Source organism: Lemur catta, chromosome 18 (assembly GCF_020740605.2).
Source record: "Lemur catta isolate mLemCat1 chromosome 18, mLemCat1.pri, whole genome shotgun sequence".
NCBI classification, from domain to species: Eukaryota; Metazoa; Chordata; class Mammalia; order Primates; family Lemuridae; genus Lemur; species Lemur catta.
In genome coordinates, this window is record NC_059145.1 from 46,340,797 (window position 1) to 46,354,262 (window position 13,466).

At 45.7% G+C, this 13,466-nt stretch overlaps 1 protein-coding gene across 3 annotated transcripts in view; it reads right to left on the reverse strand.

Annotated features, from left to right (window-relative positions):
- FBH1 (F-box DNA helicase 1) overlaps positions 1 to 12,599 on the reverse strand; it is a 35,964-nt gene extending 23,365 nt beyond the window's left edge. The window contains exons 1-3 of one of the 3 annotated variants that reach the window (XM_045529674.1): positions 12,575 to 12,599; positions 4,307 to 4,361; positions 184 to 339 (exon numbers count right to left, since the gene is read on the reverse strand). Coding sequence is in view for 2 of the 3 variants with exons in the window: in XM_045529672.1 (XP_045385628.1) it covers positions 184 to 339; position 4,184 (157 nt within the window). In the remaining variant the exon portion in view is untranslated. Of the gene's footprint in view, positions 1 to 183; positions 340 to 4,183; positions 4,362 to 12,574 lie in introns of those variants that run through there. The other 2 variants (XM_045529672.1, XM_045529673.1) reach the window with 2 other exon arrangements.
- Positions 12,600 to 13,466: the final 867 nt, after the last annotated feature.

The window sequence follows — 13,466 nt, forward strand, 5'->3', positions numbered from 1 at the left end:
GCCACTGTGACTGGATAGAATTTTCATGGAAAACTCACAAATAACGAAAAAAGTGTCAAACTATTGCAACAGGACTACAAGATCACAGCAGCAGCATTTACAAATGCTTTTAAACTGGGAGACAGTCAAAGGCCACATACACTACAGATTTTGAAATGCAAGATGCTTTTTTGGAAGACATACCCCTACTCCCTCTTTTCGTTCTGGGTTTAGGATAGAGTCCATGGTTCGGGTCTCTGCTTGTCCATCTTTGACCAAAGGGCTGGGTCGCACACAAATGACTCAGAGCCAAATCCTGGCAGTCGAGGGCTGTAAGATGCTTCCGCTTAAATGGTCTCACTGTTTTGTACCGACAGGCAGAAGAAATAGGACACTCGTCAGTGATCACCAATTCTACAAGCTAGCCAGCAAATTACTCTCAACTTTCTGTATAGTGAGCAATGATTTTGTGGATCACCCCAGCCAGCCCTTTCCCTCCCCCCATAAGCCCGCCAACTTTTAGTCATTTCACAGTTTCTGGGCATTTCTTCCTTAGAATTTAAGAACAAATCCTAAAATGACATTTTAAGATCCTCAAATGACTTTTTTTTAACTTATACTTTCTAGAAGTCTTGATCATGAAATGCTCATTCAAAAAGAAGCTGCCACTAGTGGATAAATTGTGATTTGGCATCTTTCCCTTAACTTTGTTCAGACCATTTATGCTCTTATCATAACCACAAATATTTAAGAGTTAGCTATCGTTTTTTTAAAAAGAACAATAAAAAACTTGTGTAACTTTTTTTTTGTCAAATGGTTAAGGGTTTTTTTCTTACATTGCTGTAAAAAACACATAACATAAAAAGAGTTGGCTCACAATCCCCCTGCACATACCAGCTCCCCCAAGTCTCAGAAGCAAAACGCAGTGATGATGGAATAGGCTATAAATTCCTTGCGAGAAGGACCACACTGTATAGTCCCAGCCCCCGGGTGTCTCAGTATCCAGAACTGACTTAAAAGGAAAAGAGCAAACCCTCCACCCTCCCCACCTCACAGCAAGTGGAAGAGAATCAAATGACTTTTCAGAACCTTCAGCAGAGGAAATTTCATATCCTCCCTTAACAACATATTATAGCAGCAATTGTACCTAGAACTATTTTAAGAATACTAAAATATTTAGTTGTGTCTTACTTCTTTTCTTTCTTTTTTTTGGGGGGGGAGACAGGGTCTTACTCTGTTGCCTGGGCTACGGCACAGTGGCATCATCACAGCTCACTCCAACCTCTAACTCCTGGGCTCAAGCGATCCTCCTGCCTCAGCCTCCCGAGTAGCTGGTGGTGTGCACCAGCACGCCCAGCTAATTTTTCTATTGTTTGTAGAGACAGGGTCTCACTATATTGCTTAGGCTGGTCCGGAACTCCTGGCCTCAAGTGATCTTCCCACCTTGGCCTCCCAAAGTGCTGGGATTACAGGCGTGAGCCACCATGCCTGGCCCCCGGCTCATTTTCTGTCAGATAATTCTCTTTCAAACCAAGATTCTTCATGCTTCTGTACCTGCTAGTGCATGTGAAATCTAGCCACCTCCTTATGGTGTCAAAGATTAAAATATAATAGATATGCTTTTTAAAAAAAAAATTATAAAAGTTGCCGTTTATAGGAGATGGTCAAGAGAGAATAAAACCAGTTCCTGCCAGCACCCTGTTTTTACAAGTCCTAAAAATACTCAAGTAAACTGCAGTATCAAATGTTGGAATTGCACTTAACATTTCCTTTAAGCTTGAAAACATATAAAACCAAGACACAAGTGAACAGAACTGACATAGTTTACATTTTCTATCATTATTCCTGCCCAGCCTCCAGCTTCTTTAGAAATCGCCCTTCCAAATTTCAGTCAATTCTTTCAAGGTTTACTAAAAGTTTAAAAAAAAACCAAAAACCTATATTTTAAGACTTTCCAAAAAATAATTTTATACACAGAAATAGTTCTGAAAGCCCCTTTAAGAGGATGCTGGAGACTTTCAGCTACCTGAACGTGGAAGGTGCAGTGCGACACCTGTTAGGCCCTGGCAGCAGCATTTCGGAAAGCGCTCGCTCTAAGCCTCGCGGCACGGCACCGTGTGCACCTGCCCGAACTGGGCGTGGCCCTCAGCGGGCCACTTGGACGCTCTATTACTTCAGGTCACCTCACTTCTGTAAGTCTAAGAGGTGTCATCAGGATTAAATGAGAAAACATACCCAAAAATGTTTGTCAAACTATAAAGCCCTATGCAAACACTCTTATCTGCTTCCTCTATTTAGCAAGGCTCCTCCGACTGTTCATAACTTGCATAAAACATTGAAAAAGAGCTTTCAGATTATAAAGATGCCATCTAATGGCAAGACAGGAAGTACGAAAGCAGCCCAATTACAGCCAATTCTGTGTTATCAGAAATACCTTTAAAAAATAACAAGTAACATGTCTCAACTACTTATTATAAACAGAAAATCAAATAGTCCCTCTGCTGTAATGATTTTGCAATGTTGTACGGCAGTTTCTCTACACTAAATACCAACAGTCTTATTCACACAGAGGCAAAATGTTGAGCCTAAGAATTATTGATTTATAGAAATGCCCCACATATTTTTAGAGACAGATATGATTTCAGAAGTCTTGCAAGGCTTTGCTCTAAAGGAAAATGTAAACGTGTTAGTTCACATATCAAAAGCTGCCTCGCCTCAGAGGGCATCTCAATGGTCAGTAGCAGCTGCTTTCCCAGGCCACACTGCAATCCACACTGCAATCCAGGCCTATGGCTCTCACCTTTTTTGAAAGACAAAGCAGGTCTTGCCTAGAGTCACGGGATGCCGGAGCTGATCAACAAAGACAAGCCACTGGAGATGAGAGCTGATCATAAGATATGCTGCCCAAGCCGGGCCCAGACGGAACCATGCGGTTAAAGTAAATAGCATAAAAGACAGCTCATGTTGACTTCTAAAATCTATGTTCTAATACACAATAACCAGAGCCACAATGTCTCTGTTTTTGCTAAAGTGATAGCCTTATCATAAAACTTAAGAGTTTGCGCTAAGAAGATTTTATAACTCATTGTTCACCTAGTTAGAGTTAGTTGAAGGATCTGTAGTAGCCTTTTAGAAGACTTTGACCCTAAACCAACCTATTACTATGTAAATCCGGTTACCCTTGGCAACCAAAAACCCGTAACTGCTCTATCAGTATCTGTGTAAAACTTCAGTCTGGGTTGCGTTTCTGCAGGAAGAAATGTAACCTTCCGGCCACCCTGCTTTATCTATCTTCATAAATCTTTACTTTATAAACTATATCTTTGGCTCTGTGTATTATTTTTATTTCTGTTTACTACTATTTTTTCATCCTTTGTCCCCTGTCTGAGGGACCCAAACTTTTGCGGGGAGCGTAGCTAATTCCCCGCAGCAAAATACGAATGTAAAGTTTTTCTACATTAAAAAAAATTTGAAAATTTTCTATATTGGGGAAAAAAACGTAAGCTTAAAGTCTGACTGTTCTCTTCTAAAAAATAAGGCATGATGTCAGGCGTGGTGGCTCACACCTGTAATCCCAGCACTTTGGGAGGCCAAGGTGGGAAACAAGATCAGCCTGGCCAACATAGCAAGATCCTGTCTCTAGGGTAAGTTTAGAACAAAATTAGCTGAGCGTGGTGGTGCGCACCTGTAGTCCCAGCTACTCAGGAGGCAGGAGGATTGCTTGAGCCCAGGAGTTTTGGGCTGCAGTGAACTCTGTGAGCTACGATCACACCACTGCACCCCAGCCTGGAAGACAGAGCAAGTCTCTGTCTCTAAAATAAAAATTTTTTAAAGTTAAAAATAAGACATGAAATTTTAGTTTCTGTTCAAAATGCTTCATATTACACATGTCACTCAATTACTATTTTGCCTGAATGGGGACCTCTGGTCATACTGGCAAAAGACATAAGGTCCAGCTACAATGGGACATCCAGAATACAGATAAATCCTAGGTTGGGTGCTCCACACACGCTTGGCTTAACTACCGGAGCAGCTGCAGGACTCCAGCCAACAAACCCAAAGACCCTATCAACCCAAGATAGCAGACTGGTATCTGCTTTGCTCTCCCTTCAAATCTTCCCAATTGCTTCAGAGCTGGCAAGTACAACATCTATAATTAGAACTGGAGATGTCAGAGAAAAGTTACCAATAGAGAATGTCTCACTTAAACAGGAGGTGAACGTCTACTGCCAAACTGGCCAGGAAGAGGGAAGGCTTTCATGAACAAAATCACCAAGGAGCAAGATAAACATCAAACCACTCAAATTTATATTATGGGATCCAGGACCTTGAGGCCGGCTGCAGGCTGCTCGGCTGAAGGGTGCGTCAGGTCACAGAGGATTCTGAAAGTGAACAGAGACACACAACCAATTAGAATGCCAGGCTCAGTCGAGGGTTCTGATGCCCATCCAAGTCTGACATACTCCTAAATTTGGACATAGTTTTACAGAAGCAGCTGCCAAATGTGTACAAGATTTACTCATAGATGCACGATGAACCCTGGAACTTTTTCTGTAAGTGTATAAGAATGGCTTTATCCCAGCCTTCCCCAGCCAACTGCAGGGAGTGGTGCCCTAATACAAAACACTCAGGTATTGATGACCGTCAACTAGGTAGAGATGTCTTAATCACACACCTAAGAGTCAAAGATGGTGTAAGGGTGCCCCAAAATAAGGAACAAGTCCACCTTATTCACGCCTGTACCCTCTGCACATACCACTGTGCCTGACACATAGCACATGGCATGGACTGAATGTTTGTGTCCCTAAAAATTCATAAATTCAAAATCCTCCCCGCCTAAGGTGATGGTATTAGGAGGTAGGGAACTTGGGAGGTGATTAGGTCACGAGGGTGGAGCCCCCAAATGGGATTAGTACCCTTATAAAAGAGGCCCCAGAGAGCTCCCTCACCCCTCCTGCCACATAAGGACATAGGGAAAAGGCACCATTTGTGAACCAGGAGGTAGGCTCTCACCACACACTGACTCTGCCGGCACCTTGCTGTTGGACTTCCCGCCTCCAGAACTGAGAGATGGGATTTCTGTTGGTTACGGCATTTTGTTACAGCAGCCCAAATAAACTAAGACAGCACGTGCTCCGTGAATACTGAAGAAGGGAACAAGGCTGACAAGGACAGCAGGTGGAGGTGTCAGGTTGGGAAGCACAGGACCTATGCCCTGGATCACCAGGAACGTGCTGCAGACCTACTCTCATGCGGAACTTGGAAAGGGCAGACCCAAAGGGAGACCTCCCCAAAAACACCACGCCAGACAAGAGAACATCAAAATTGTTCAGCCCTGGGCAGGTGCAGTGGTTCATACCTATAATCCCATCATTTGGGGAGGACAAGACAGGAGGAATTCAAGACCAGCCTGAGCAACATAGTGGGACCTCATCTCTACAAAAAATTTAAAAATTAGCCAGGCATGGTGGCATGTGCTTGTAGTCCCAGCCACTCGGGAGGCTGAGGCAGGAGGATCACTTGAGCCCAGGAGTTCAAAGCTGCAGTGAACTATGGTTGGGCCACTGCACTCCAGCCAGGACAACACAGCGAAACTGTCTCCAAAAAAAAAAAAAAAAAAAAGTTCAACCCCGAAAGGCACTATTTTGCAAAAGTAGGTAATATGGACAGATTTTTATTTATGTATTTATGTCATAATATACATCTGAATCTAAAATGCTTTTTGAAAAGATTAAATGTTTGCCGAAATCTAACAGCACAGGAGTAAAAGGAAGAGCTAATGGGAGTGTTGGAACATAATATTCTGCTTCCAGAGAGTTCTGGTATATTCCAGTGTGTTCTGGCAAGAAGCCATGGAAGGAGCTAAGGTTAACCCCTGGGAGGTGGGCGCCTAGAAGGGAAGATCTGGCTTTTGCCCACTCATGTAAGTTGTCTATATCTGTGGTCCCCAACTCTGGGTACCGCTCCGTGGCCTGTTAGGAAACAGGCTGCCCATCGCTGTCTGAGCTCCGCACCCCATCCCGCAATCCACGACAGCCCCGGTCTGTGGAAAAACTGTCTTCCATGAAACCAGTCCCTGGTGCCAAAAAGGCTGGGGACTGCTGGTCTGTTTTATGCACTTGGAATGGTGTTACCTGAGCCACGACTTGGCTGGGAGGTAGAGCTGGCACATTTATTGGATTTACATATCAAAAATAACTTTTCTAACTTGAGCTAGAGGTCAGGAAAGCTAAACTGTATTTCAGGTCTCCAGGAAATAAGGAAGGGCCGTGACGCATTGTACTGGGAGCCAGGAGCCCTGTGTCCACCTCCTCCAGTTACACGAGTCACTTAATGTCCCCTCCAAACCCACAGAGGCTGCGTGGTGCATCAGAAGGCCTCCCACACTTGGCAGGTGTGCCCACCACCAGAGCCCTGAGTCCCTCACCTATAAAAATGAGGATTATCATAACCTGCCATACTGAATTCATGGAATGCCACAATATATATTAAGTACTCACGACACCCGGGTTGAAGGTGACAACACCTGTCTCTACACCTACGTCATACCTAGCAACGGAAATGTCAGAAGAATTCTGTGAATACCACATCTCAGTGTCTCCTAAAAGGCACCATCAGTTTTATTTTAATAGCATGAATGTTCTTGCTAAATGGTTTAAAAAAAAAAACAACACTACCCTGAAATTCTAATCACCCTTCTATTCTTAATATGCCTTTTTAAAAAGCAGTTCAAACGTAACTTTATCTAAATAAAGATGCTCAAATACAACCTTTTCCATAAAACCGTTCTTCCCTGAGTCACCCAAACCTAACAGAATTCCTCCCTCTGTACACAGCAAGTACATTTCACACCTCTCTTAAAGGGCATTTATTGTTAGAAGCCATGTGTGACTCTTCGGAGAGCGAAGTTAAAGGGTGCACGACGTGACGAACACACACAGGGAAGCCGTGTCTAAACCAGGGGTTCTCGGGTACGGAGAGATCAGAACCGCTGGCGGGGCTTGCCAAACCGGATGAGGCCCCCAGAGATGCTCCAGCTGATCCCCTCCCAACCACACTGGGTATCTGTACCCCTCCTTGACTCTCTAACATAGTGACTAATATAAATGTGTCATAGCCGTCAGGTGTCAGGCCAGGAAACCACTGAGAATGTACAGAAACCATTCTGTCAAACAGAAGTTGCTCAGGCTCAAGTGAGCCCATTCACACACTGCCTTTTCTGTAACGGCTTTCTTGTGGTGTGACTTCTCTGTGTCCCCCACTCCTGGGGTCGCCCTTTCCAGGACTCACATATCTCTGCTAAGCTGCAGCTCTCAGCCCACGCTCAGCAGACGGGCACCCCAGCTTCCTGGTCCTTGCTGACTTCAAAGTGGTCATCACCTGGAGTGTGGCCCTTCACCAATCCCCACATCTCCTCCCCCTGACAACGGTCTGTTGCATCCCAGCCCACTCCACTCCTCTGACGGAGATGAGACCAGCCCCCCGAGCTACAGTCCTCACTAAAGCTCCACCACTGGGCATCAAAAGGCAAGAAGCGCGTCTCCCCAGCTCATCCTTCAAAGTGCTCGGCACATCGTTTCACAAACAACAGATGTCCAAATGCTTGAAGGAGGAGTACGCAGCTATGATTCCTCCATTACACTTTCATTTGCCTGGCTTCATTTTTCTCATCTTCTTTATTGGAAAACAACTTACAAAACAAGTCAGAGAAAGTAAAACTGAGTGCTTCAGATTTTGTTGCAAAGACTTGTTCCTCTTCTCCCGGAGCACACGGCCAGTCTACACTGCCCAGTGCTGTGAGCACTTAGACATCGCCTTACGACTGGGCCTTTGCCAGCAGAGTGCAAATAAAAGCGGTGTGTGCCTCCTCCAGGGTTTCCTCCACTCTTCTTCTCTTCCAGCTAACTGGGAAGCTGATTCCCAGGACATCTTGAAGCCACGTGTTCAAAATGGAAGAGCCTCTAGCAGCCTGAGTCTTCCAATTAGTGCTTTAAAGACAGCCCCCCCAACCCTGCACATATATAGACACACACACACCCATACACATACATACACACACACACACAAGCTCTAACCACCACCACCACCTGGCACCTCTGCAGACTGTCATGGGATTGAGAAATAAACTTCTACTGAGGCTACTACATGTTTGGATCTATTTATTACTGCAGCAAAGCTTACCATAACCATTCTAGGATCATTTGAAATTGATCCCAAATAATTCTCTTTCTTCCCCTTCCTTTATTAATCAGAATTCATATCAAAAAGTCCTCTCGAACTCATAGGTTACAGACCTTAAATGAGTAAGAGGAAGACACTAAGTATCTAGAATTCCTAGAAGGAAAGAATATTAAATAATTGCTTTAAAAAAAAAAACAAAGTCAAACTAACTCTCTAGTACAAAGTACCTGACTAGAGAAACTGCTCACAACACCACACCTACTTTAACGAAGGCCCACAGAGGGCAGCTTTGCTAACCTGGGTGGTTTACTGAGTCACCTGCCCTCCCCCTGGTCGTTTCCCCACAGGCCTCCACTGTCTCCTGTCCCTGGGGGCAGGCTCTGTAAGAGCAGCAAGTGGACCCTTGGCCTCCGGCGTCTCCCGTGAAGGCGACAGTGCACAGTGACAGAGCCCGTTTTCACAGGGATTCCGCTGTTTGAGAGGTCCAGTCACAGCCCGGGAAGCCCAAGAGCAAAACCTCAACAGTTAACTGTGTTCTCTCTCAACTCCAGCACTGTAAAAAGAACAAGCTAGGAAGCACTTCACAGGAATAAAACCACCCCGTCATTGAGATACTCGTAACAATTCTTTGTAGGAGTATGTATTTAACGTGTCTTGCACAAATTGTTTTTAATATACTTTCATGTTGTCATTTTATACTATCCCATTAATAACAATTATTTGTATAAGTACGTATTTAACACATCTTCCACCCTAGACTGAAAGATCTATGGTCTAGGGGGGAGCAAGGAGCTTACCCCCAGCATATATTGCTGCGTGAGTAACTGCTGATTAAACGAACAAATGTGCAACTGCAGCACTTCCTTCTAAGTTCAGGCTGTCTCCCTTGGCTTTGAAGCTCTAAACTGTCTTATAGCTCCTAAGTGCTCTACAGCACCTGCAGTTCTTTCCCTTCTCTGTCTGTCTGTCTGTCTCTCTCTCTATATATATATATATTTTTTTTTTTTTTTTTTTTGAGTCAGAGTCTTGCTCTGTCACCCTGGGTAAAGTGCAGTGGCATCATGGTAGCTCACTGTAACCTCAAACTCCTGGGTTTAAGCGACCCTCCTGCCTTAGTCTGCCAAGTAGCTGGGACTACAGGCATGCGCCACCATGCCCAGCTAATTTTTCTATTTTTAGTAGAGATGGGATCTCGCTTTCGTTCAGGCTGGTCTCGAACTCCTGAGCTCAGGTGATCCACTCGCCTCAGCCTCTCAGAGTGCTGGGATTACAGGCATGAGCCACCGCACACAGCCTCTTTCCTGTATTCTCATTTGATCCTCACAGCAACCCTATGATTCTGCCATGATTAAACTGGGGCTCACAGAAGACTCGCCTGAAGTCACAACATAGCTCATCTGTGATGGTGCCCACTCCAGGACTTAGTTCTCTGACTCCCCAAGTCCAGTGGGCTTCCTACTGTAACATCCTTTCTTCTATAGCTGGAAGCTTTAAAGCAGCTTCTAAAAACCTTGTTTATCACTTTTTTTAATCATTGTAAAATATCAGAACCAAAGAAATTTATTAACAAGTATTTAGAAAACATAAGGAACATATCACTAAATACTGTAGACTCAAAATGGAAAAACTTCAAAATATTTTGCTCCCATAAGCTCTAAAAGAAACAAATGCAGAAAGAAAACACTACCGTTCTAGCTCCTTCCTGGGTATGCACTCTTGACCAAGAGCCAGGTCCCTCCCGGCCACCACATCCTGCTTCTCTGAAAACCCAAAAGGGCCAAGTCAGCAGGCTCAATCTCCCCCAGGTCCTCTGACACCCTGAAATACCTACTATTCCCTTGGAGACAGCACTCATTTATGACAGCAAGCAAAAATGAGGTAGGGCTTTTCACATTATGTTTCTAAAAGGAAAGGAAGGAATGTTAGAAAAAGGAAAAAAAAACCACTATTTACTGTCTAGAATACATTTTTATGTATTTAAAAGCCTTTTTCTATACTCAATTTATTCCACAACCACTTTTAAGTATCTACTATGTCCCAGATTCATTATAAACTCCATGAGGGCTTTCTCTTGTGGTATCCTTGGTGCTAAATGCTATTTTAGACATTGACAATACAAAAATGAACTACCCTACCCATAAGGCAGATACCAAAACAAACACACGTTACTAAACATAAGGCAATATATAAGTGCTACATAAATACATGCATGAAGTGCTACAGCAGTAAAGAAAAGCAGACAGACCTAGAAAAGTTGAAATGGCTTTATGAAGAGTTGAGCCTTGAAGGATTAGTGAGATTCAGTAAGACAGAAGAAACAGTATGTGCAAAAATACAGAGGTATGACAACGCACTGGTGTAGCAGAAAAGTTGGGTTTCACTGATGGGGAAATGACAGGAGACAAGGCTGGAAAAGGGAACTGGAGCCACAGACTACAAAGGTCCTTAAATAAAATGCTAAAAAAAACTGGACTTCATTGTGCAGGCAATTCTGGGCATCACCCAGTTTTTAAGCAGGCTCATTACATAATCAAATTTACACTTCAGAGCAGTGACTCCGGAGGTATGCCGGAGGATGCACAGACACGGAGATTGTCAGGAAACCAAGTCAGAAAGCCACTGGAACAGCCCACGTGAGAGCTGTCAAAGACCTGAGAGCAGCAGAAACTGGGCAGACTGGGTAGGCGACTACCAACAAGGTTTTTCTGACAAGACTGGAAGAGCAAGATAAAAGAGAAAGAGTTGCAAAGATAACTGACATTTCTAGCAGAACATTAAGAGAGACGATAATGTCATTAACCATGGTAAAGAGTAAAGGAGAAAGGGGTTTTGTTTTAATTACTTTTTCCTGGAGTGAGGGGGAAGGCCTAAAGTTTCAGTTTGCAAAATAATTTTTGTTTTGATTTTCAGTTACCTGTGGAATACCACGTTAAGTTCCAGGGGTACTTTGAAATATGAGACTGGTCTTCAAAAGGCACAGGGATGACAGCTGAAGATAAGAGATTTGAGATGCTTAGGTGATAAATTTCTAGGAGTAGGTCACTTCATAGCCACAAGAGCAAAGACAGAATCCAAATTCAGTTTCCAAATAAAATCAGCCTAGGAAGGATAGAGGGATATGATAAAGAGACAGAAGATGATGGCAACAAATCCGAAATTAGAATTCTAAGTCTAATACCAGTAGTTCGGTGTCCACACACACAAATCACACAACACGTCAAATGATCACTACACCAATGAGTATGGCTGAATGCTCCGTAACCATGAAATATGTAAGAAAAAGGCAAGACAGCCAGGTAGCAAATCACATCGATAACGACTACATGGGAAGTTAGTAAAGGCCAGACCACAAACTCCAAAAGCCTGCACAAAAGAAATGGGCAGCCCAACCAGAAAAACAGCGAGACCCCAGAAATAGCTCTATCCGTCAGCTTACTGTGTAGATCCCACCCCTCTAAACTGTGCTTCTGTTCCAGAAAATCACAAGGGCTGAGGGACAGATTCATATACATTATCATCCAGCTATCCAAAGGAGATACAGACCAAAATAAGTACATAAAGAAGACAGGAGAGATAGAATTGGATTTAGAACACCAATTAAGTAACCAATTATTCTGGACTCAAATATTCCAGTCTATTGTGAACCCATGTGTCCCAATTATGTTTAAAGTAACAGGGAAACAGGAGACGTAATGCAAGAGAAAATGTCGTTTGTAATTGGGTTGGAGGAGAGCAGAGAGAAGACAGTATGAAGCTACGAGATGCCTCAACTTCCAGTTCATACTGACTCCAACACTGCTCTGCAGTTCTAAACTTTTGTGCATTTCAAAGTGCTTTTATATCTTCTTCTTTCTTTTCTGAATGACAAGAGACAATGCAACAACAATGCCGGCAAAGCTGATACCTGGACCTAGTCCTGTTTCTAGTGACTACCCACATAAGCAAGTTCCCTTAACCAAATTGAATCTGCTCATGAGTAAAATGGGCTTCTTTTCATGGGCTCATACCAGAGATCTTTTTTTATTCTGTCTCCGCTTATTTTAGCACAGTGTCAGGCACTAGCAGACACTTCAATAGATCCTACCGTCCTTCCAGAAGACTTTATAACCTATATACTTCCGTGGGAAAATCACTAACTTCATTAGGCCTCGATTTCCCTACCTGTAAAACCACAGTGATGCCTTACAGGGTTGTTTGCAGATTAAAGTGCTTTGTAAACCTCAGAGTACAATGTAAAATGTAAACGGTAATTGCTTTTAGGCTTGGCAAATAACAGCGACTCCCATTTTACCCCTAAAGGAACTGCAGACAGCAAGAGTTTAAATGATTAGCACCTACTAAGGTCGGGTAAGGAACCCAACGCCCACCCTAACCTCTTCCACCACCCATACAGCTTGCTCAGATCTCCACGTACCCTCCAAAAGTTCCAGGCCTTCCCACACCACCTTAGTCTCCTATGTTCAGGTAAGACAGAAGGAGGCTGCAAAGGAAAGCGGGGCAAGGGGCAGCATGAAATGACTCGCCCAAGGTCAAACGTCGGAGCGGACAGGAAAGCCTGGCTTGCCCGCAACGGAGGCCGCGTCCCCCGGGCATCCTCCTACGGCCCCCTGAGCAACGACGAGCTGCCCGTCCTGGGCCTCGGGGAGCAGCGCGGGGCCGCGCCCGGCTCCAGCTTGGCGGGCACCCCGGCCTGCCCGCTTACCCCGCCGCGCCCCGCACCTGCCCGCGGACGGCCGGGCCCACCCCCACGCTCGGCCCCGCGCCCAGGGCCCCACCCCCGCGCCGGGACCCCCGCGCAGGACCCCGGAAGGCTGAGTTTCCCACGCGGCGGCGCCCGGCCCGCGCTCCCTGCCACGTCTGCAGCCTCACGCACTACGGCATTCCGCACCCAGGCCCCAGCCGCCGCCGCCGCCGCCAGGCCCGCGCCGCCGGCCGCCCAGCCCAGCGTCCCCCGGCAGCCAGCTCCTCCTCGCCCGGACCGCGAGCCCGAGACGGCCGCCGACTTCCTCCGCGAGCTCCGCCCCGCCGTAGGCCCGGGAAGCGCCCGCCGCCGGAACGGACGGACGGACGGCGCAGCCAGTCGGGACCTACGACCGGAGGGGGCGTGCTGACGGACGGCCCCCGCGACCAATCGGAACGCACTATGGGAGGGGGCGCGGCCACTTCTACCGAGCCACGCCCCATCTGCGCTTCCGTTCGAGCCGAGGTGGCGAGAGAAAGTTTCCCAGAGTTCCTCCGAGCTGCCCGGGCGCCCGCGGGGCTGCGGCGGCCGAGGGGCGGGGACGGGGCGGCCGCGGGCCGGGTGA